Source organism: Coturnix japonica, chromosome 3 (assembly GCF_001577835.2).
Source record: "Coturnix japonica isolate 7356 chromosome 3, Coturnix japonica 2.1, whole genome shotgun sequence".
NCBI lineage: Eukaryota > Metazoa > Chordata > Aves > Galliformes > Phasianidae > Coturnix > Coturnix japonica.
In genome coordinates, this window is record NC_029518.1 from 79,692,132 (window position 1) to 79,716,860 (window position 24,729).

A 24,729-nucleotide genomic window follows, 5' to 3' on the forward strand; every position below is an offset into this window, starting at 1 on the left:
GCCTAGGGGTGCTGGGACATGACATAGCACCAACCTGGGAAAGGTTCTGACCCTGTCTGCTCCAGTCATTGCAAGACACACAGATCCTCATAATCAGTAATGCCACCTGGTCTCTTCCTACTACTATATTATAAACTGTGGGATTTTTCTCCTAAAAGTCATGGAAATACATGCAAAAAGAGGAGAGGATCTTGTTCCTACCCAGATCCTGACTTGGCTCCTGTAAATTCAGGGTGGGCACTGTAGTCATCTGCTCTGCTTCTGCTCTGAACTCTTGGGGAGTAAACTTTTAGAGGGACTGGGCCCAGTTTAAACTGAGATCTTAGGTTTTGTCTTTTTGTGTTATTTTTGATAGCTTAATTGTTTCTCCTAGATAAATACAAATTCAAGTGAACTTTTATTTTCTGAAGGGACGAAAAGGAGAAAAAGGGAGACAAGGAAATCCGGGCTTACAGGTACTGTTAAAATAATGGTCCAAGTTCATGAGAGCCATGGTTCGTATTTATTTCTGAAGATTATTTCCATCCACATGGGTAGGCAGTTCTTTTTATCAGGTGAAATATATTTATGTATAACATGAGTATGTAGTTATATACATTACTTCTTAAACAACTTTAGTAATTTGAATATAAAATATATAACACTTGTAGAGAATATTGAGCCTTACCTTTCTTTGCTGTGCACAGTGGAATGGCAAGAAGAAATGGAGACAAATTGGAATGCAGGAAATTCCAACTTGGTATACAGGATAAACATGTTGCTGTGAAGGAGTCAGACACTGGAGCTTACAGAGGCTGTAGCAACAGCTGTCTGGACGTGACCTTTAGCAGCCTGCTCTAGATAGAATCACTCTGAAAAGGATGTTGTAACCTTGGCGATCCCTTCCAGCTCACATGTTTCTGTGGTTCAGAATATATCTTGAGAAACAGACTGGAAGTCCATATTCCTGCATTATTTTATGAAAAACTTCATTATGGAAAATTTTTGTGAAATGGTTGTAAAAAGTAAAAAACTGATAAAAGCACAAAGCATCCTTTGTGAAAAGTCAAGCATTACTTAAGAGAGTGATGCCTAAGATTTTAAGATATCGTTTATGCCATGTTAAAATTTCATGTAGTTTATTAACCCTGATAGTATACAGGGAGCCATTATTGACATCTTCTGTGCACATAAATTACAGATGTTTCCTGTTTCAACTGCAAATCAGTGAGATCCAGTTATTTCTCTTTCTTTTAATTCTGGGCCAATGTATTCTGATTGTGTCATAGTTGGCTATCTTGTTGTACCACAGAAAATAACTTAATTATTTATAAATACTTGCTAACTACATAATGTACGTCATGTCTAAACAGAAAAGTATTTGTTAGAGGGACGTATCTAAAACTAGACTTGGAAGGAAGTTGCAGTTGTGGTTTTTTTTCAGAATTACAGCATTGATACAGCTGTCCGTCTAGCCAGAAAGATTTGATTCCAACTGAACATGGGCAGGAGGTCTACAGTGTATGTTAGCCTGGTTTTATCACTCTCAGGGGTGTGCAGCTTGACAGGAATCTGGTAGTAAAGCTGAGTAGAATTTTTTTAAGGAGAAATAGTTTAAACTAAAAGACGAATGACTGTTTTTATCCAAATGCGATGTCATACTCTGACATTTTATAAATTAAACTTTCTGGGTTGTCCCCTTGCAAATAAGGTCATTATTTTAATCACCAGGTGAATCGTAAGAACTGGGTTTGTTTTTGTGGTTTTTCTTCTTCTTTTTCTTTTTTTTTTTTTATTCTTTTCTTTTCTTTCTTTTTTTTTTTTTTTAAACTGAAAAAAACTAATATGAGACAGATCTAAAATTGTTTCCCATGCTTATCTAGTTTGGGCAGCAACCAAAAAATCAGTCATTCAGATACTCTGGTAGACAGTACTAGGTCCTTCCAAAGTTTCTAAAGCCCTCAGGGCTTCTCCAAGATACAGTACAGATTCCCTTCTTAATACAAACCTGTCAGGGAAGAGAAAAAAACTGTGCTAAGCTGCCAGCTTGCCACATTATTAATGATCAGTTTGGCAGAAATGACACCAGAGCCATTTGCCAACATGAAAAATCTTTTTTTACAAACTGTGCTTGTGTTTCAAATGTGCTGAGCTTGAGTTCTGTCTAGTAAGACGATATGAAACAGGTACAATCTGAAGTTTCCTTTTGCTAGACTAAAATTTTATTTCTTGGGTCTTTCAAAGAGTGACCAGCTTTTGTCTATATGCACTTATGCACTAATAAAATATATGATTTGTGATATATGTGATGTATTTTCCAGTTATCCTTTTTGTACATTATATTACTTGTTACTTAAGTGTTAGTTATATAAAATTTGCTTTTCTAAATACAAATACAGATCTCAGATCTTTAAATATTAGCAACTGTGATAAAGTACTGAAAACAAAAGAAAAAAAAAGTGTTTTTTATTCCAAGTAACTTGGCTCAACTTGTTTTTTTGTTTTTAATATTAATTCCTAAAGGGAACGGGAGGATTGAGGGGAGAACAAGGAGAGGTAAGTATTTTGGTAATGTCAAATACAAGTTAGAACACAATTAATTCTGTCTGCAATTTGTGATCTGTAGAGAATGTGTGTTTTACAGTCTTGTTTTCATACTTACATAAACAACAGAAGAGAAATTAATTAAGAAGTATCAGAGGGGAGAAGAGAAGGAGAATTGATTTAAAGAGAACAGATCGGGCATGTAAGGGAACGTGTTTCAGGAAGAATGCAAGAAGTCTACAATTGTTTGAAAGAGCCAAGTATTGAGCTTGTTAGAATGGGTTACACGATAGAGTCAGGGAGAAGAAATTGGCCTGAAAAGAAGGGCAGAGGAATAAACTGGTCATTGAAGAAACAAAAAGTTTACTTCATGAGAAAGAAATTACGAGGAGTAGTTTGATGTATAATAGATCCTGTTCTTTTATCACTGATAATTCACATTCAGCAGCATGAGCCAATGCCAGAAAATAAGGAACACACAATACACAAAGCATACCTTCCGCTGTAGTGCGCATATACTGGTTTTGGCAGTCAGCAATTGAGGGGCAGTTAATCTAGAGATCCAAACTGTTGCCTTAATGCGATTTTATTTGCCGATTGATTTATGTGCCTCTCTTTCAAAAGTAATGGCATAGTGAAGACTATACAAACATATATTTTTTTCCTATGGTTGAGTAATGCAGATATATTTATGGTCAGAACTTTTTACTGTTTGTTTTACATGCCATGTAAAGTATCGATATATAAAAGATTAACTTTGTTAGTTGTATTTGATTCATTCCAATGTTCAGTGAAATCAATACTTAGTGCCCCATTCTGCTTCAAATTTACACACAGATGTCTTTGAGAATCTAAACACCGCTATTTTCCTGTAAGTAGGTGTTGCATGATCGAATAACTTGGGAATCATTGACGTCTTTATGTAACTCGACAGAGCGATTTAAGCACTTCAGAATCTCCTGGTGATGCGGTGGCACATGTAGGTCGTCTATGAGAATACCTTAGAAATTTGCACAGGTTTGGCAACTTATATGTGCTTTACTAAATTGTAGCCAGAACTGCTATGATATTACTTGTCAAACCATTGAGGTAGCTTCTTTAAATGTTTTAAATCAAAGTAAATAATATATCTTTGTCTAAAAATACCCTGTCACTATTATCCTTACTGAGCATTATGATGTAATGATGTAACTATGTTTACTTATCAGGCTTATAAAATTGGTTTGTTTTCTGCTTTAAAAACTATATTACCATTTGTCATGCTCTGACTCCTTCATAGAGGAGTTTCTTTAGGCTGTAATTCTCAGCACTTGCTGAACTCTTTTCCTTTTTATTGATTTCTTTGCCAATAGCAAGGGTCAGCAAAAACAAGGCCACATACGGGATGCAGCTTAGCATTACAAGACCACAATATACTGCGAAATGTAGCCGGCTCAGCAGATTTTTTCATTTGGACTCTGGTTTGCCAGGTCTGCAGGCAGTTGTGCTGCAGTAAATCTAGTGTTTTTGGCCTTATTGTTTTGCAGTTAAGTTTTTGTATAAAATGCTGGAGCTTTATTGCCTGTTTGAATGTTCTTCTGACAATATTTAGGTGCCGATTTTCTCAATGAGTTCACTGCTTGCTTAATTGGCTTATCTAAACCACTTTTAACATATCAATGGTTCCAGAATATTAGAATCAACCTGTGCAATGTCACGATGATCCCATATATTGTAAGACATTGGCTATAGCTTTGGAAAGTAAGTGTTAAAACTGTAAAGGCAGAAGTAATTCTACGCTACAATGCAAACAGCCATTGATCGCCTTTCAGATGCTCAACAAAAACGTGACGAGCGTTCTGGCCGTTGGGCGTGAGTGGGCAGCTGCTTTGTATCCCCTGTTTTATCCCTGAGCCTTGTTAATCATGTGGAGGTGTTGTTAAAATGATTGTTAAATGTAAAACCATTTACAAACATGTAATAGAAATGGATAAATAAAATCCACATGGTGTAACTAAGAATATCTAGGGTCTCTGTGAGGATATCACAGGGTTATGACATGGAATACTGATAGCAAAAATCATGATACCACGACAGCTTTACTTGGAAAAAGTGTAAGTCCTGAGCTGACGGAGTTACGACTTCGTTAAAATGGGAATAGAGGTGTGATGGGAGCTGCGGTTCAATTTACGAGCTTGGCAAAGCATTGGCTGCTGTAGTTGTAGAACTTCTGTTTCGTGCCATATTACTCGTGGTGTATTTTTTGTTGTAACGGGTTTTGTCTTAAGATGTGCTTTAGTTAAGTGCCTGCTTTTCTTTTCTGTTTACTTTTTCTTTTCTCGGTTTCTTTTTCATATTGTCTTTTCTTGTCTTTTCTTTTTCCTTTTCGTCTTCTTTTCTTTTATCTTTTCTTTTCTTTTTTCTTTTCTTTTGCGTTTTCTTTTGCTGTTTCCGTTCATTTTCCTTTCTGTTTTCCATTTCCTGTTCTTTCTCAGTTTCTGTTTCCTTTCTGATTTTATTTCCTGGTTTCTTTTGCCATTTTTTTTCCTTTCACTTTCTTTTCTTTATCCCTTTGCTTTTCTTTTTTGCTTTTCTTTTTCTTTTTCTTTCTTTTTCTTTTCTGATGTCTCTATTTCTTTTTTCTTTTCTTTTCTTTTCTTTCTTTTCTTTTCTTTTCTTTTTCTTTCATTCTTCTTAGTTCTTTTTCTTTCGTTGTTCGTTTTCTTTTCTTTTCGTTTTCTCTCTTCGATTTTCTTTTCTTTTCTTTTCCTTTGCTTATATCCTTTCGTTTATCTTTATCGCGTTTCCTCTGTCACTGATTCGTAACATGAATTCCTTTTCTGGTTGTTTCTTGTTCCTTTTGACTTCATCTCACATATATCTTTTCCTTTCTCTTTCCGTGTTTCTTGTCCGATTCTTTTCTTTTCTTTTCTTTTCTTTTCTTTTCTTTTCTTTTCTTTTCTTTTCTTTTCTTTTCTTTTCTTTTCTTTTCTTTTCTTTTCTTTTTTCTTTTTTTTTTGTGAGTCTTGTAAGGCTAAAGCCTAACAGTTAGCTCCCTGCGTATGAGTACTACTCTGCAGTAATTCATTTGCAGAGCGCTCTGGGCATTGTTACTAATTCAGACAAAGACAGAACATTTTGAGTGAGCCATATATTTTTCTGATGTAAAGTGTTTTGATAAGTACTACCTAGAAGGACAGGAAATAATATAAACAGCATAATTTAAAAAGCAGTGCAATTCTATGAAGATGAAGACTACATGCCTGCGCTTTTTAAACTTGCATTGTTTGCTCCACTAACTTTTGTTTGTCATTCTTTCATAGTGATTCTGTTGCCTTATTTACATAATTCCATCTAAAATTATTGGAAAGTGAGAAAGAAAAAATTTAAGCTACTGACAACACTGTGTAGAAGCTGCAAAACACAGAAGGATAAAACTCAACAGGGAGCAAAGGCAGTATACTAACATTAATCTTGGACATGCACCAGACTACATTCTAATGGAATTTGGTTGGCTCCTGCTCAGGGAAAGAGTTCCACAGGAGCTATTTCAGTAGGCAAACCCCATACATAGAAGAACCATTGCTTTGATGAAGATAGATCCGGTATTATTTTAACATTTTCCAGTGAAGCAAATGGACTAAGCTGCCATCTATCATACATTGAATAAATGAAGTGAAAAAGTCAATCAGCAACAACAGAAACAGTAACTGAAATCAGAATCATTTTTCCTCTCTCTCATAAACAAAAGTCATGGAGTAAAAGTCTTCGTTGTTTTAGTAAACTGGAAGCATACCAAGAACTTCTGTGGTCCAGAATTTCACTTGTAATTTCCCCAGCCTTCAAAGTTAATAAATATTTTCTTCCATATGTTAGTAAGGAATTTGTTTTATATTAATTAGTAAAGCAAATGGGTTTGTTTAAGATTTGAGATTTCTTTCTAAAGGGGAGCTGTAAGAAAGAAGGGGACTGACTCTTCAGGGGAGGGTCTGTTGTGGTAAGAAATGGTTTCAAACTAAAAGAAAGGGGGAAGATTTAGATTGGATATAAGGTTTTTAGGGTAAGATTTGTGTGATACTGGCACAGGTGATCCAGAGAGGAAGTGGATGCTCCATCCTTGGAGACATTCAAGGTGAGGCTGGACAGGGCTCTGAGCAACCTATTTGAGTTGTAGATGTTCCTGTTCATTGCAGGGGAGTTGGACCAGTGACCTTTAAGGGTCCCTTCCGACTCAGATAATTCTATGATTCAATTCTAATATGGAAATTTAGGTACTCTGTAAATTTTCGTGACAACTTAAAGTGAAGACTGTCAGTGGAGCTTCTCTTAGAATATATTTGTGGTGCTACATAGCTTCCATGTAAAGATACAGCATGTGAAGGTACAATTTGCTTTTCACTGGTTTCTGTTTCAGAAAGGTGAGAAGGGAGACCCAGGCATTCGAGGCATCAATGGACAGAAGGGAGAATCCGGTATCCAGGGTCTGGTTGGACCTCCTGGTGTCAGAGGTCAGCCTGGAGACAGAGGGCCCCCAGGACCACCTGGATCAGATGGAAAACCTGTATGCATGGGAACCCGCACTAGTCATTTTGGGTGCTTTAAAACTCCCAGCTGATATGGGCTGTCTGTTTTTATAACTCTTCTCTATTCAATCTAGGCACGAGAATTTTCAGAAGAATTTATTCGACAGGTGTGTTCAGATGTACTGAGAAGTAAGTTTGAAAGGTTCTTTACTATTCTTTCCTTGTTTAAAATGCTGAAGAAGTTTCCCTGTAATTATAAAGATGCTTTTTTGAAAACAACGCCAGTATTTTGATCTGATTTATCACTGGTTTTCATTGCGTTGTAGAAATAAAATTCCACACCAGCAGCTCCATAATGTGCTAAAAGCTCCTTGTTTCCCGAAGATACTATAGTGCCTAGAGAAAGGAAGCTGGTATTATTTTAGTGAATAGGTTGAAATATTTTTGTATTTTACTGTTAAAACACTTTTTTTCTTTGTTTGAATTCTCCTAGCCCAGTTACCTATGATCCTACAGAGTGGAAGGCTACAAAACTGCAACCACTGTCAGTCCCAAAGTGCTTCCCCAGGACTTCCAGGACCACCAGGTCCAAGAGGCCCTGAAGGTCCAAGAGGGTTTCCTGGTTTGCCAGGGAATGACGGTGTTCCAGGTCTGACTGGCATCCCAGGTCGCCCTGGGGTTCGTGGGACAAGAGGTACGGTGTGCATATGGTTTTTATGGCTCTGTTTTCCGCTTGCAGTTTTGGATGGGACTACTTACTATCAGCAGTTGAGTAAGAGAATAGATGAGTTTGTATTGCAAAGTATTAATGGGCTATGGGGCAAAGGTTTCTTTGCTCTTGAAGTTCGCAAAGCAGAAGACAACACCAGAATGCACAAGATAACTAGTGTTCAGTTCTACTGTACTTCAACTTTGATCCTTTCAGAGTGATCTTTATTTCATTTATCCTCTCATATAGATATTTTTATCTGCATTTAGTTACTTCTTATTTTTGTTTTTATTGTTAGAACAGGTATGTTTAGATATATGGGTTTCAGTATATTTTCGTATTTGTTTTCTTTCAAACTTCTTTGTTTTTGCTATTTTAAAAACTGTCTATATTCACTGGTTATTTACTGCCTGCTACCTGTAGGCTGTTCTTTGGCATATGATAGATCTATTACCATCTGACTTTCTTGCTTTTTCTCCTTTTTCCTTTTTGTCTTGCAAGGATTTCTGTTATTTTCTTATACTTTTCTTAAAGGTTCTGAATTCTTTTTAATTATACCAAAGAAGCTAATGCTTGTAGGTGTCTCTGTCATACAGGTATTTCATCTGATTTCTGTAGTGTTTTTTTGCAAGCTTAGATTTGTACATCTAATCTGGAAATTAAGTCCATTTGGTAACTGCAGCAACTGTGTTTCCTATTATGTCAAAATAATCAGGAAAGTTATATTACTACGTAGCAATGTGCCAAGGGTTGACAAGAAAATATTTAAATATTTATTTTCTCTGTGACTTCTCAGTTATGACTTCACGTATCAGATTCGTTTTGGGTGCAGTGACCATTTGTAGTACTTTCATAATTTCATCTCCAAAAGGAGAATGTGCAGTTTTCCTCTGGAGCTGACACTGACTAACCATGCTAACTATTCCATATGAGAAAAGTTCATATCTGTTTCTGTGAGGCAATTGAATTGGTTTGTGCTGGTATGAGACAGTATGTATTTTGCCCCTCTCAAAGAGTGTATATTTCTTGGTGGAGACTTAATTTCGCTGTACATTGATTTCCTGTGTAGTCTCTTTTACCCAGGTGCTATGGTGAACATCTTACACTCTATTTATGCATATTCATAAACACATTGCCAATGGGAAAGCAGTAATAGTGAACACATTTCTTAATTCTTCGTTATTGGCTCCCTCAGCTCTTAGTGTCCACCTGTTTATCAGGGGCTATGCTGGCTCTTAATTTAGTGGAGATGAGGTTAATTAAGAACGTAGGTTACAAGGAAATGCTTATTTTACGTCCCAGGGTTTGATTTTGAACAATTAGATATTTTCATTCAAGAAGTATAATCAAATGTTGACTTTCTAATTGTTCTTAAAAAGATAATTCTTAGTGTGCAAAGATATACATGTGTTTGCTAATCTACAGGATTGCCAGGGAAAAATGGTGCTAAAGGCAATCAAGGCATTGGAGTTCCTGGGATCCAAGGCCCACCAGGACCTCCAGGTGAGAGATGGTTTCTGTAGATTCAATGCATGCCATTAAATATAAAGAAACAGTTTATAATAAAATATTTATATAGTTGAAAAAAATGTGCATAGTCTTTACACATCTTATTTTCCACATATCTTTTGTGGCTGATGCCTATCTCTTGAATGCTCTTTAAAATGTCATAGGATAGATTATTTAAATAAGACCCATCTTGAATAGGTTGGTACCTGAGATTCCTTTTTTCTTGATAGACAGGTCACTATATCAGACATTATCTGAAAACCGAGTCCTGATATAAACGTGTGACCTGTAACCATTACTTAGCGATGGAAATATTCTTCCTGACAGCACTGTGTTGATTCAGAATGCAAAGCTGAGTGTTTGGAAGAGAGATTAGACTGTGATCAAGAGCTAGAAAAATGAATACAGTTCAGAGGGCTCTGATTCATGCCCAGTGGTTCCAGATATACGATAAAGTATAATTGTGCCAAAGCAGATTTTTTTTATTTCCTTCAAAAAGCTATTTTTACTTTGTTTTCTACATGCTTTTTATTTTTTTCCAAGTCTTCATAAGATAGTCAGTTTGCTTGGTACATATATAAATAATTTGTGTTGTGACAAGTGTGTTTTTCAGGAAGTGAGGTTTTTTTTATCTTAGTACTTCTTCAAACAGTGGGGCTATTTTGAGTCCCTAATTGCTTTTGTTTCCATGTGAATAAAAATTCTCTGTAATGCATGTATTCCTTGCATGTGTGTCACTAAGGTCCGGAAGGTCCCCCTGGTATGAGTAAGGAAGGACGCCCTGGAGAGCGTGGGCAGCCTGGTAAAGATGGAGATCGTGGCAGTCCCGGAATGCCAGGACCAGTCGGACCCCCTGGAATCTGTGACCCATCCCTGTGTTTTAGTGTCATTGTTGGAAGAGATCCATTTAGAAAGGGACCAAATTATTAATTTTTTTATATAATAATTTAGAGGAATAGATATGGTGCTTGTCTTTAACGGTCTTTCAAGTCTCAGGAAGGTGACCAGCAATAATTCCATAAACAAGAACAGAAGTACCTCTGACATTATGAACATTAAACATTTACAGTCCTTTAAAAAAGGAAATCCATTTTTTAAAATAACTTGCAACAATTGAAGTGTTTTTTAAATAAACCATCAATTCTAATAGAAATAAGTATAACTATAATATTTGGCAGTTAGTATTTAAGTGTCTTGTCATAGTCCTGCTGCCACTGAAGTCCTATGCAAAAGAGCAGGGGACTCCACTGGCAGCAGGATTGGCCTGAAATGGTATAGGTCAGATGTAAACTACTGTGAAATCTTTCACATGCAGCTGACATATACAGTATTTGATTTTGAAAGAATGTGTCTGGCTTTGACTTCATATGTGTGTTAATCTCATTGGCTTGTGTATGTTTCATAGCTCAAAGTGTTCTATGAACAAAAATTTATATTGGATTTTTATAAATTAAGGGAAATATCTCTACTTGTTATAGAAGTAGTATTGCCTATTTTGCCATGTGGTTCCCTATTTAAAACCAAGGTGAAATGCAAGGTTAGACCTCCTACTGATTCAAGAGCTGAGGTTTTATTTAAGGTGGCACTTTCGGCCACAGGTCAAAAAGGTCTCATGTGGGTGATTCAGCATATGTGACAATAAATGGAAAAAAATAAAAAAGAATGGAATGTTGGAAATGTTGGCTTATAGCTATAATTTGATGAAAAATAATTAATAAAAAAGTTTACACAAGCCCATTGTGACAGTTCTGCATAATTATGAGTTAAGTTATGTAGCCATTGCTGTTTCTGCCTAAGAACTGCAGTTGCCAAATTGAAGAAGTAGGTTTACAAGGAGAAAGGTCTAACTGCTGGCTAACTAACTGCAATGTTTGTTGTGCTGTTTCCTTTTTCATTTTAAGCACAGTTTGTGTAATTTTCTTTGTATGCTCTGCTGATGATGTGTATTGCTTGCTTTCACATAAATGGCAAATGCACAGTTCCAGGAGAATTTTAAATCCTTTTCTTAAATTAAGGCAGAGTCTTGTACTGAGCTTACCCAATGCTTTATAAATTGCTTTTTCTAATGTGTTGTTTTTCTGTTGTCCCACTATGAGATTGGTCATATGCTTGATGTTCAAGGGAAAATAAAATTTTGTATAGAACTTGTGGTGGTTTGATGAGCGATTGGAAGAGTCGCTGAAGTCCTGTATTGCAGAAAAAAAGTGGCACCTGTACTACAGGTAGGGATGTTTCCAGCTCACAGTTTTGCCTTTTTGTTTGGTGTCCTTCCATTTCCTCTGGATACAGCACCAGCCTTAGGAGCAGCACCGCTTGCTGCTTGGTGCTCAGTGACTGCTGCCTGCTTAGAGCTACAGTCTTGTGATATGCTGCAGCAAGTAGCTTAGCCAAATCATATAGTGTAGTTCAAGCGTTAGTGTCTCATCAACTTTGTTTAGAAACCTGTGAGATAGTTCTTTAAAGATACCAACTTGAGAGAAAATTAATTTGCATGAAATTTGCTCCCTTGGCACACACTGCTGGACTGTGCCCATGTGAACAAGGACCGACTGAATCTGTGGGAGACACAAATGCAGCTCTTCTTCACATGCATTCAGTTTCATTTTATTTGAGAGCTGGCAGCAAAACAAGTCACTAGGTCAGGAAGGAGTCAGGACCCCAGTGTACTTTCAGAACCCTTCTGAGATGTCCAGTCTGTATTCAAATTTAAGCCCATATTTGCATCACCTTTCTCTAATAAGATTGCTAGTGTTGTGACCTATGAGCCATATCTTTTGGGAAGTATCTGATGAACCTCTGACTACAGTGAATACAAGCAGAAAACATACATTTCTTACTTGTAGAAAATGCCAGTTTTTGTTTCTATTATGATGTAAAACAACACTTAGACATACTTCTACATAAAAGAAATGATGAAAATTGGAATTTTTGAGATATTTTACCCCATTCATCCAGTCAAAATTGCTTTCTGTATCTAAACACGTTAGATTTGTGGATTGGAAAAAAATTTTAACATAATACTCTTGACCAGTAAAAATGTCTTGATTTGTCCTGTCTAGTTTTTGATGGCAAAGGTTATGATTTCATGAGATCAAATTCACACATATATCACACTTTGATTTTAAAAATAATAGTGGTGTTGTCACCCTGTTTGTCCTACTGGGGGACTGTCTCTTTCCCCTCCTTTCCCCTCCTTTCCCCCTGCTTTCCTTTTTTTCTTTTTTTTATCTGTCTGTCTGTCTCAGATGAGCCATTCTGGAAATATATCTGTAATTCTAAGTAAGAAATGTCATTCGTACCTCAGTGATACTTACAAACATAGTACTGTTCAGATTACCTTTTTATGAATTCTTAGTTAAGCTGCACAATTGCCATGTAGATCTTCTGCGTTTAAATGGTATTAAACAGATCTATTACCTCTTCTGTTGTTTTATTCTTTTGTATAGCAGATGAGCTCCTATAGGGTAGGGTAATTCTGCCTTCAGGGTACCCAGCTTAAAGTAGCTGTGCTTATTAGTTCTTACTTAGCTTTAGCTTTTTTACTGTCCCAACTCCAACCTAAATTCCCCTTTGTTCTGATCTTCCTTTCTTTTGATCCCATCTTCATTAGCATGCTCCTACATTTTATGAGAAGGAAAACTTTCAAAACTCAGCAATAAAGAAACTTCACTCACTGTATTAAAAGAAAAAGAAAAAAAAAAAAAGAAAAAAAAATAGTGGTCTTTAAACCCTTGGTTTGGAAGAGGAGATTTGAAGCTGAACTCCTTTGATTGCTTTACCTACTAAGCTGTCTGGCTTTGGCTTTAGTAGTGCTATATCTACGATATTTTCCTATAAATTCAAGTTTACTGAGCCTATCATGTTTCTTCAGAAAGGGTTTGTTTTTAGCAACCAGAGGCAGTTCTAATTATCCACTGTGTTTAGGGACATGGTTGAGTGAGAACTATTGGTGCTATGTGGACCACTGAACTGGATGATCTTGTAGGGCTTTCCAACCTTGGTGATTCTGCGATCCATCCAGCCCATTCAGGTGCCTTTTTCAAGGCTAGTAACAAAACAATTTTAGTATGTACAAAGTCATGGATTGATATTTTATCAAAGAATATGAACATATTTTCAGTGTCTTCAACTAATCCTAAATTAAGAGGTTAAACAAATGATATAAATTGAGTAAATAAAATATCAGGTTATTGATCCACAGGAGAGACACTCGTATGTACTATACATGCAAACTATATGAGGTTCTTGCAGGTATTCATCTGCAGTCAGAAGCCGTGAATAAAAAATGGCAACATTAAAAAATGTTTCTGTTTAACAACCAGATATTGTCTGGAAACAGCCATGAGGAACTCTTAACTGGCATTTAGTCTCCTGATGATCATCTTTAAAATTGGATCTTGGGCTAAATTTTAAGCTGAGGGCAGGATGCAAGAAAAGTTTCCAGATTTCGTTTAGTAACATCCTGTTTGCTTGTCAGTCCTGAGTTTAAATACATTCCCTGGTTGATCTAATTCCTGTTGGTATCAGTATAGGATCTACAGTTCAGTACAGTAATTTGGATATAATGTCAACTCGTTGTATCTGCATATGTAAAATGGACTTAACATTTATCACTTTGCTTCAGTTGTTATCTGCTATTATTTCTTAGATACTGAGGTAAGTATCTCCACATAAAGATGCAGAACTGCAGTGTATTAGTGTGGGAACTGGATTTCTTAATGAAAGGTAAGTGGTGTGTGATGCTCAAAAACGTTCAGTCTGAAAATCATAATCTTCTTAGGAAAGTCTGGAGTAAGGACATTTGATATGTTTGATATGTACCTACACATAACAGGGAAAGATCTGATGTCACAGGTGGCTTCCACATGCATATTTACTTGGTGAGTGTATATATACACATATGTGTATCTGTGTGTGCATGTAATGTATGTATACTTTACATATGTAGACATGGTTCTCAGTTCCTCATTAAACTGTAAGATATAGTCTTACAATTAAAGAAGATGAAGCCTGGTCTGCTGTGAGAATTGAACTTCCACAGTGCAACTGCTGCTTGAGAGACAAGGTGTCATTGTCAGCTTTGGGTGTACGCAGTATATCTCAGGTTTGGTTGGCCTCTCTTCGAGGAGCAGATGACAGTCATTAGCTGTGCATCTTTCAGAACCAGAGAACCTCATTTCTCAGAAAAATCAATTTGCTATAAAATGAAATTTCCTAGTAGTTCATCTGATTGGCCTGGCAGTGAGCACTGCTAAGGTCTGTCTTATACAGTTCACACTGACTGAATCAAGCCCCTGTGAAAGAGATCTGTATTTTCCTACATGGGGAAGAGACAGATGCTAAAACAAAACATATCTTAAAAATCCATATTCAGCAGTGGTATTAAACCACTGATAGAGTTGTTGCTGTCTGGGATGCTGTTGAAATATTTCAGACTTTGATTAACATAGAAAACACTTGTGGGTTATTTTTTTCTGTTGATTGTTAAGCAAGATTTTCTTATTGAGAATGTCATCTACGTATCCTGGAGAATCAAAGTCCAGTTTTACAGTGAAGAGATCACAATTATGTGATTCCTGAGTCTTTCTTTATAGGCATTATCTCCCTCCCAGTAGTCACCAATTTGCATGAAGTGCTTTTTGGTAACATAGAGATATTCTGGTGATGGTTCAGTGTGTTTTATTATTCTATGCTATTCTTTCCTTTCTTGGCAATAGATGCAAGCATGAGAAGCTGTTTTTCCAGAAGCAGTATCTGGCCACTTGGCTAGCCTTCCAGAAGGTATACTGGCAGCTTGGAGGCTTCTTGGTTGTCTGCCATGGGCTTATAGAACCATGTAAGTGCTCTGTATTCCTTGTTTGACACACTCCCTCTTGTCACTGGTAAAAGTACACAGCATTCTTCCACTTAAGGAAAAGGTAGGCATGAATTCATCAGAAGATTTAGCCATTTAACTGTTACAGCATCAGATATCCATATTGCCTGTGAAAAGTAACTTTCTCGTGTTGGAACATGATAAATTCCAGAGAGTGTTCCATTTATTGTTTTCAATTTTTCCTTTTGTAAAGCATTAAAAATATATATATTCATGATATCTGTGTGACACGTTGAAATTGCATGTTAAATATCATGCAAGTAAAGGAGATAAGTCTTATAAAGAGTGGTCCAAAGATATAATTTTCTAGTTAACAGGGCTATCAGAGAGTGAAGAGGGAGGTGAAGGAAAAAATAAAGAAACTGTCCTGTAATTAGGTCATAAAGTTGAAGCTTTTACTGGTGCTGCCTTTAATGTGGACAAGATATCTCTTGCCTGAAGAAAAAAAACCGTGCTGTAAACATTACAGTAACCTGTATATCAGATGGAGGAAAAGAAGAAGGTTATTCACTTTATTCCTCCGTTCTAACTTAATAAGGTTTTGAATGAATGGCACTTCTCCCTGTTCCCTACAGAAAGCTATAAGTAAATTTGTTGTGAAAATAGCATCTCCTTACTACGAAGTGAGAGACAGAGGTGACAGGGAGAGGTGAATCTACCAGTGCTGAGCACCAGGAATTTCTGACAGAGAGATTATAATGCACCAAATGTCTGGATGAGATTTCAGGAGATTTTAACAACTGTCCCACCCATTATCTAACTTCTGCTCTGGAAACTGGCAAGCACATACCAGCACTCAACAGTGTGTTAGGAAAGTTTAAAAAGACTTTTTATCTATGTAGTATCTCCTTTTATAGTGTTTCTTAGAAAAAGATCCTAAACCTAGAACTGATGAAGAAGAATCCTGGCTTTGTGAGTTATGATATGCAGATCTTGCAGTGAATATCCGAAGCCGTCTGAACTGGGGAGCTGGGTTGTTTCGCCTTTGTGAGGAAAGAGCTAGACTGGCATTCATTAAATCCTCTCTTATTTCTTTTACTTCTCCCCCTGTACCAGAGTTTCTGTTACACTCAGAAGTACAGCTGGCAGCTGTCTCAAGGGCAGTTCCTAATTAGATAAGAGATACCCAATATTTAGTATTAACTTGCAGGCTATAATATAAGCAGATCACTGCTAAATTATGAATCACATACACTGTTTCTGCCCACTGGTGTTTACTGAACACACCTTCCAAGTACCACCAGGCATATATGCCTGTAAGCTGGTACATAAGCAGTTACTGGAAGTATCTGCAAAATTAAACATCTATCAAACGTTACTGACGATACTCCTTTAATGGTTGGCATAATAAGTAATAAGAAAGAAAAAACATATACCTGGGCCTGCCACAAGAAGGCAGATTCTATAATGGTTGACATAGAAGAGAGTTAATATTTCCTCACAAATTCATCATTGCCTTAAGGATGCTTTTACATAATGTGTGCACTGGCAAAACATTGAGAAGCTGTGGAATACTACTTTAATAGTAACTCACTGGTGAATCATTATGATGCATTTTACTGGTGTCTCGCTCCAATTAGGAGGGAGGCAAAGGTTCTTTTGGTATGTTATGCCCGGCGTGAGATTAAGAAGAAAAACATTCAAATGTTTTTCATTCAAACATTCAAATCCGAACAGTTTATTAGAAATAATAGACAACTGAGGGGATGGGGAAGGGAGAGAGACGAATTTCAAATTTAGGGTGATGGGAATGGGAAAGTGGGCGATAGAAAAGGTAGAAAAGAGCAAGAATTACGTTAAAGAGGGGACAGTCATCTCCTGGATGCAGCAGCATCCTGTAGCACGTTGTTACGTTGGTCTGGGGCAAAATAAGCGTAGGGGAGAGCAGCAGCAGGCCATGCATCTTATCTCTCTCTCTCTTTCGTTGCCCCTGGACTTGTCCATCTGTTACCCTCAGACAAAGGATTTCTCATCCCCTGCCCAGGGCTTGTCAGACAAAGGGATTTCTGGAACCTTGATCAGGACTTGCCTGAACTTGTCCATTTCAGCAAACTTTTGAGGCAATAGTGTAAAAAGCATGGCCTCTTACAACTGGTTGTGAAGTTGACAGCATAGCCCAGACTACTCCAGAATCACTTTCTTTAAAACTTACTGCCAATATTTATTATATTTATTTTATTTATTATATAGTCAATATTTAATATATACTCGACAAGAAGCAGCTTTGAGCTATGTTTGATGAGGGAGCTGTATTATGGCCATGAATACCCTGGTGACTCCTAGAGAGAAATCCCAGCTCCTGTTGTCACCCGTTGAGCCTGTGGATGACAGGAACCACATGAGATTTATTCCCCAAAGGCTGAAGGGTGTTGCTGCTGGGTGTTATGGAACTGAACTAAGTTTCCAGCTATAATGGAAAAAGGCAGAAGGCAGTAAACCAGGACATGAACGTTAGAGCTAAGCACTATTTTGGGACAACAGAGAATGTCTCTAGGACGTGAATGCACCTGGAGACCTTTGATGTACATTGTGCTTATGGCAGGGTTGGCTTCAGTGATACTGTGTCTGGGTTAGAAACATCTAGTTTTGCCTCTGAGTTGTTAGCAAACTAGCTGACATATAGAGCAATCAGAGAAACAGCAAACTGCTGATAAATGGAGGATGTTTTTCTGTCTGTGGACTTTGTATCTGGAATAGATACAGACTGTGTCTGTGGGAGTGCTGTGCAGCCATCCAGAGAGGAGCAACATGCTTGGTGTAGAAATACATGTCCTGTTGACCAGAGGCAGCTGGACTAAAAATAACCAGTGCAATGTATGCAGTGTATGCATTGGTGGTATAAAGTGTCATTGATTTCAAGGAGAACAAATAGAAAGATCTTAACACTGGCTCAAATGTCTTCAAAATATAGAGCAACTTTTTCTCAGCATTCTAGTAATTTCTCCATCTGTTGTGCCCTTCTGCCAAGTAAAAAAATACTGTGTTTGGAAGAAGCAAAATTTCAATTTCCAGTAAAAAATGTTTTGATTCTGCAGAACTTTATGCATATATAACAAAATGTTCCTCTGACTAAATGTTTAAAACAAATGTTTCAACAAATTGTCATCTGTTAAAGTGCCCTGAGAGCACTGGGCACTGGGTGTTGACAAATGGAAATTCATTTTTACCATAAGCATACTAGTGGGAATTCTTTTATGGTTAAGGGAAGTGTTCCAGCACATCTCTGAGAGGCAGCAATCTCATTTGCCATGCCAGATCATCATGCATGCTTGTCCACTTTGGTTTTGAACAACCCCATTTGTTCATTTTCCTTGTACACAGAATTACGAGATATTTTCTCTGCTTTCCCTCTCCCTCTCGTAGAAGTCTTTCTGGAATAACTTACTTACCTTAAGACAGTGGGGGAGATTCCAGGTTCACTTGGAAAGTTCTGTTTTCGTATCCGTCTTACAACTGGGATCAGTCAGTCTCTTCTCACAGTTAGCCTGAATGTCCTCTTGCAATTCTCATGCATGTGGAAGTTCCTGGCCTGGCCTCCAGGTTTTCCACACCCATTCAGATTCAGACAGATGGACCACCTGGGACTGTATTTATCTTCCCATGTGCCACATTTATATGAAATGTACACGATTAACTGGCAGATGCCTTAATTTCAGGCAGTGTGCAACCTCTTTCAGAAGCTGCAATGAGTTCTGTTGCAGACCTGCTGGTATTATGTGCTTTACATGAATGCTGACCCATCTCTGAGTCTCATCTGAAAGACTTAAGAAGTTTGGGTATCAAGCACATCTCACCAAGAAACAGTGGGTGCACATATACAGTTATTTTAGTATATAACAATTGATTATTCTTTTTTTTTTTTTTCCCCCAGGAAGATAGAAATATGCTGTAATTAGGAATTTTAAAAACTCTGAACGCTGTATTACAGCAATTCATTTGCAAAATTGCCTTTTGTGCTGTTTAAGTTACTGTTGGAACAAAATGAAAATACACTGGAAACCAGCATTCATTTCACTTCTTAATTTTGCTCTGAGAATTAGATTTCTTCCAAAAAGTGCCATGTAACAAAAGCCAGCATGTTCATTGTGTTCTCACAACTGTTGTGGGTCACATTTCAGTGCTGGAGTGCTTACAAATGAAAAAAAGAAAGAAAAAAAAAAGAGTGAGGTTAAATGTTGGCTGTCAGAATATATATATTCTTTATAATTCCTTTATCAAAGGGAAAATTAGTGTGACATTTAAGTCATATTTACATTTCTTGATTATGTTTGTAGTAATATGCATAAATATAATCCTAGCCAGGCTGGGATTTTAAATAGCACATCATCGTCTTAAATTGAGAAATGATATAAAAGGAAATAAACAACTACTTGTTGTTAAAGGAAACGAAGAACTTGAAAACTTCTGCAGCAGCTTTAAGACAAATAATAAAACAGAACTGTAGAAAAGCATTGATTTTGAAATGTCGGAGTCTGGTAACTTAATTTACATACAGAAAAACGGGAAATTTTGCCCCAAAATAAAAAGGCAAATGAAGGAAAAAAAACCATAATAAATTTAAAATAATGTATGTATCTGTTGATAAATATTTTTATGTGGAGCAATTGTAGAAGAAAACTGAAAAGGCTGCATTAAATGTAGGGTGTCCTAGTCAAGCGTTTGGACAGGTGCACCCTCAACAATGACTTTCATGCTTTCTTTATTGCTTGTCCATTGCATCATGGAATTGGAGAAGCACACGTGTACCTTACGTGCAAGCAGATGCATAAAGTCCTCACAGCTGTTAGACCTTGAAGTGCTTGTGTAAGCAAGCTAGGCATGTGTAAGCGCTGTACTCATTTGTGGCCTTCTAATTAATGGAATAAATATTGTCCAGAGTGGTACACAGGATGTGGTGTTTAGCAACAACTTTATCAAGCTTATAAACTTCTGAGCTGGGATAAAATTATCATGTGCTCATCACTGTTTTCTTCCCATGGATAGGCCCTTCTTTACGTGAACATATTTAACTACAGACAGAGCTGGGGCATTGTAGTTTGCAAGACAAAATCATTGAAAATACTAATTTAGTATTTTCTAGTAGCACAGCTAAGTACAGAGTCCTTTTCTAAACGGAAGCAAAACCAAACCAAACCCCAAAGCAAGAATTTTTAAAAACCTTTACCCTTTGGGCAATATAGAGATTACTGGGAGAAGTAATAAAAAATATGTATGTATAATGATGCCGGTATTGAAAAGAACATTTCCAAATGCTTCCAGCTGTTACAGATAATAGCTGTGGCCCAGAACATGAGGTGCTGATCTCGTATACTCATATGTTAACCATTAATGTAAACATTTATTTTTTGCTTCAGATTTTGTTTTGAAATGACTACTAAGACAAAGTTATTCAGACTTATCTGAGGGAAGTGCAGTCTCATTCCTGGTGAACTAAATCACTCAGTGCTGAGTAACACAATTTCATTGGTGTAAACAACTTCAAATTCATCAGACAGATGGCAGAAATTCAGTGAGCTCTGGACAAAGTTTTTGAAATGAGTGTTGAAATTGATGAATGGAGATAAAACAATTAGTTTTAAAGAAAACTGTCAGCCTGTACAATACAAATAAGGACCATAAAGATTCAGAGCAGCAGACTGGAGGTAGGTTGGCTGTGCTGCCTGGCAATACCATTTTTCATTACTTGGTTTTAGTTTGTGTGCTCAGTGTAGTCCATAAATTACTGACAAGCTTGACAAGCTAATTGAAAGCTAAAGGAGTGAAACTGCTTTACTACAATGTTGTCAAGACAAAGGGAAACATCCCAGTACAGCTATTGGCACCATAATTTAATGCTGTCTTTTTCTTTTCTCAGTCTAATGCTGTTATAAACCAGTAGTCACTGCAAATAAATAAATAAATAAAAATGGGATGGATAAACACAAGTGTCATCAGTGATTTACATCTCTGAAGGAGCCACAAATTTGTTTGATGGCATTCCTAGATAAAGCTAGGAACAACTTTCTCGTGAGCAGTTTTCCATGCAATAAAGAGAGGGGGAAGTTCTTTCCTGTTCTCCCAGCAGTGGTCACAATCTGTCTTATCATGGAAGAAATTCCTTTGTGATCGAAATATGATATTCTGTTTAAAAGTATGTTCAGACAAAGTGTGCCTGTCATTCAAGAGACTTTGATACCATAAGGAGCATGTGTACATTTTGCTTGCAAATTCTGTTTTTAGCTATAGAGCTCATCTCTGTCTACTCTTTGCTCTGCTCAAGGTGGTGAACCTTAATGAGTGTTCATTTTTTCTGTGCATATTCATACTGAATTATGTATTCTGTCATGAAATTAATTTCCCAAGCTCTTCAAGAAGTTTGAAGCTCAGTCATGTATAGAAATCAAAGATAGTGCCTTGTGTTTGTGATTCATCCAAGTCTTCATCCGCTCTTAAGGGAAAATATGTTTGTTGAGCTTGTTAAAGTGCAAATATTTCTGTGTATTTGGAATATTCAGTTCTAAAGAATGTATGTTCAGTGTTAGTACTCAACACAGAAAGCTCACTTAACACAAGAGGGCATCCAAGTCATCATTTGTACAGTCATATTGGCTGAAAGACAGTGTGTTAGCATTCCAAGGACTGATCATATTTAATGTCCTTCAAATGTAATTCTAATTAGAGAGAAACAATACAAAATGTATGTCTTCCTAACTGAAAATTAACACAGAATTTGGAGAAGAAAAGCATATGCTAAATGCTATTCAGAAACAAGAGTTGACATAATTCCCTGAATTATAGTTGAAGGAGCATTGCAGATGCAATTCCCAGGTTAATCAGTACAGCAAGTGTCTGTCCTGTAAGAAAAAAAGTTAACCTTCCAGTGTCTGCTTTTTGGATGAAGCTGTTTTGCTGGTTTCCTAATTGATTTTTCTTCAAGACGAGAGGATGCAAATCTGTAACTAAAAGTATTTCCTAATTCTTTGGAATGAGCTTTGCTGTGTTCTGAGAACATTCATAAGCATCGGTTAATTAATTAGGTGCTGCAATTAAAGGGAAGCGGGGTTTGGTTTAGTTTGGAAGAGTGGGTAAAAGGAAGTCAGAGTCAGTGTAACCATTAGTCTTCAGAGCTGACTTCGGAGCCTTAAGTGGAGTCATTTGGTGGCTGGTTGGTTATTTATTTATTTGTTTATTTTTGTGATTTTCTCTCTCTGGCAAATTGACAAATTGAGAAATATGTGGATGTAAATGACAGTATTTCTCTGATGAGAAAAAAAATGGGTCCAATTTCTCACCCAATTATTTTCATCTCCCCATATATCTCAAACTGGACGTAGATTCCTCACTGATCTTATATTTCTGAACTCTATAAGTTAATTTGTTCATCTTCCCCCCCCCCCCCNCCCCCCTCCTCTTTTTTTTTTTTAGCTCCTGATCTGTTTAATGGTGCTTTATAAAGGAGCCTTTCTATACCATCCCTGTAGCTTCCTTTCCTGAGCCTTTCCTTGTTGCTTTATGTCCTGAAAGACAGGATGTCTGGATGAGATCCTGCGCAATATACTCTAGGTGGTTCTGCTTGAGCAGAGGGTTGGGCCAGGTGGCATCCGGAGGTCATTTTTTTTCGCTTATTGAATAACTGCTTTCATCTTCAGGCAGTGTAATTTCCTGGTAACTCATTCTAGTGAGAAGATTCCCTCATCTCCCAGTCTGGTCACTCAGTTGTAGATGGAGATGAGGTTGATAAAGCATGACCTGCCTTTCATGAACTGGTCCCAGTACTGACCCCTGAGGGACACCACTCATCACTGATCTCCATCTGGACGCTGAGCCATTGACCACCACTCTCTGTGTATGATCTTGCAAGTAGTTTTTCATTTGTTGTACAGTCCACCAATCATATCCACATCTTTTCAATTTGGAGAGAAGGATGTTAGGGGAACAATATCAAAGGCCTTACTGAAGTCTGGACAGATGACATCTGTGGCTTTTCCATTGTCCAGTGATGCAGATACACCATCATTGAAGTCCATTAAGTTGGTCAGGCAGGATTTCTCCTTGGCAAAGGGTTGTCTTCTATCACCTCCCCCTCTTCCATGTGCTTTAGCATAGTTTACAGGAGGATCTGCTCTATCATTTTCCCTGGCACAGAGGTGAGGGTAGTTTACTAGGTCATCCTTTCTGCCATTCTTAAAAATAATTATAGCATTGCCTTTTTGCAGTCACCATGGAATGTCTATGATGTAGAAGGGAAGAGAAATGAAAGTAGAAAAGATGAGGATACACAGAAAATTATAGGAACAGAAAAGATGAAATAATATTAAAACCACTCATCAGTGGAACCAATCAAGTATACATGGAGATGATAGATTGGGAAAGCCTCCTTTTATTGACCTTTCATATTATTGGAGAGCACTGTGCCTTCACACAAATCAAATTTTCTAGCTGTGCTATTCTTCTGGAAGAAGAGAGAAGGAAAATAGGAAGGACCAGACTGAGTCTTTCCCTGGGCAAGTAATAAGTAAATGAGATGGGTTCCATATACACCACACATACTGGTGCAGAATGTGCATCACAACAGCCTTGGGGTATGTGGTCTCTTACAAACATCTGTATTTTATGAGCTTGTACAAACTAATTTGGGGCATGCTCATGTTTGATGCTGGTTGAACCAGCTGTACTTTTGGTCACATGGAATTCTGTAGTTATTTCCCATATAATTTATCTTTGCTGTCATCAAATCAGGTCATCAAATGAAAATATGGTGGGTACTAGAGCCTGCTAAAAAGAATAGATGCTGTGGTCCAAACCAAAAACTAGCATCCTTACAGGAAATATATTTGCTGGAGACACAACAGCAAAAAGTTTTGGATTTTGTTGGATATATCCAATTATTATCCGAAGCAAATTCTACCTAATTTGCAAGAATTTACGCTGTAATATATTTTGGCCACAGAATACTCCAGATTAGTCATGGAAGATCAAGACAGAATGTCTTAAGTCTGTCAGAGTCAAAAGAGTCAGAACATAATAGTAGTTAGCCAAGTCCTCTAAACACGCTGAAGATTAATTCATTTTAATATATTCAATTCTTTACTACTCTTCCTTTTTACTACTTTTTTCTTTATTTTTTCAAATTGAGGATAAAAACAAACTATAAAACTACTTTGCATGTGTTCTTCCAAGCAGTTTAAATTGCCAGGAACCATCTAATATCTAGCCAAATTATTTGCACAGTTTGCTAAGTTGGAAAATGTACATGTTAACTGACACAAAATTAAGCAGCTTCCGTGGGCTGCTGATCTTTGGGGATTCTTATTTGAAAACATTGAACTAATAGAAGTACCACATGTGTTGGCTACCAAAGTGCATCTTGTTACTCATTGCTATGTTCACTGCCTATGGAAACTTACTTTTCTGCCTAATGTTAAAACATGGCACTTCTTTCTGTAAACATCGTAAGAGCTGGAAACTTCTTTAGTAAGAGTCATTATTATAGTCTCCAGCCATATTTTAAGGTGATGTGTTCTATGTTCACTTATAGGGTATTTCTTAAACATGTTATTATAAATATAGGAAACATTCTCTGCAGCAATGGCAATGTATGGCAAAGTCTGTTTCTTCAGTTTTTTGGTACT

The 24,729-nt window shown here is 37.0% G+C and overlaps 1 protein-coding gene across 2 annotated transcripts in view; it reads left to right on the forward strand.

Annotated features, from left to right (window-relative positions):
- The window catches only part of COL21A1 (collagen type XXI alpha 1 chain), a 99,436-nt gene extending 85,185 nt beyond the window's left edge, over positions 1-14,251 (forward strand). For both annotated transcript variants that reach the window (XM_015859231.2, XM_015859230.2), the window contains 7 exons: positions 411-455; positions 2,503-2,535; positions 6,917-7,063; positions 7,160-7,214; positions 7,519-7,719; positions 9,160-9,237; positions 9,986-14,251. In XM_015859231.2, the coding sequence (XP_015714717.1) occupies positions 411-455; positions 2,503-2,535; positions 6,917-7,063; positions 7,160-7,214; positions 7,519-7,719; positions 9,160-9,237; positions 9,986-10,173 (747 nt within the window). In that variant the 3' untranslated portion in view covers positions 10,174-14,251. The remainder of the gene's footprint in view (positions 1-410; positions 456-2,502; positions 2,536-6,916; positions 7,064-7,159; positions 7,215-7,518; positions 7,720-9,159; positions 9,238-9,985) is intronic.
- The last annotated feature ends 10,478 nt before the right edge of the window (positions 14,252-24,729 follow it).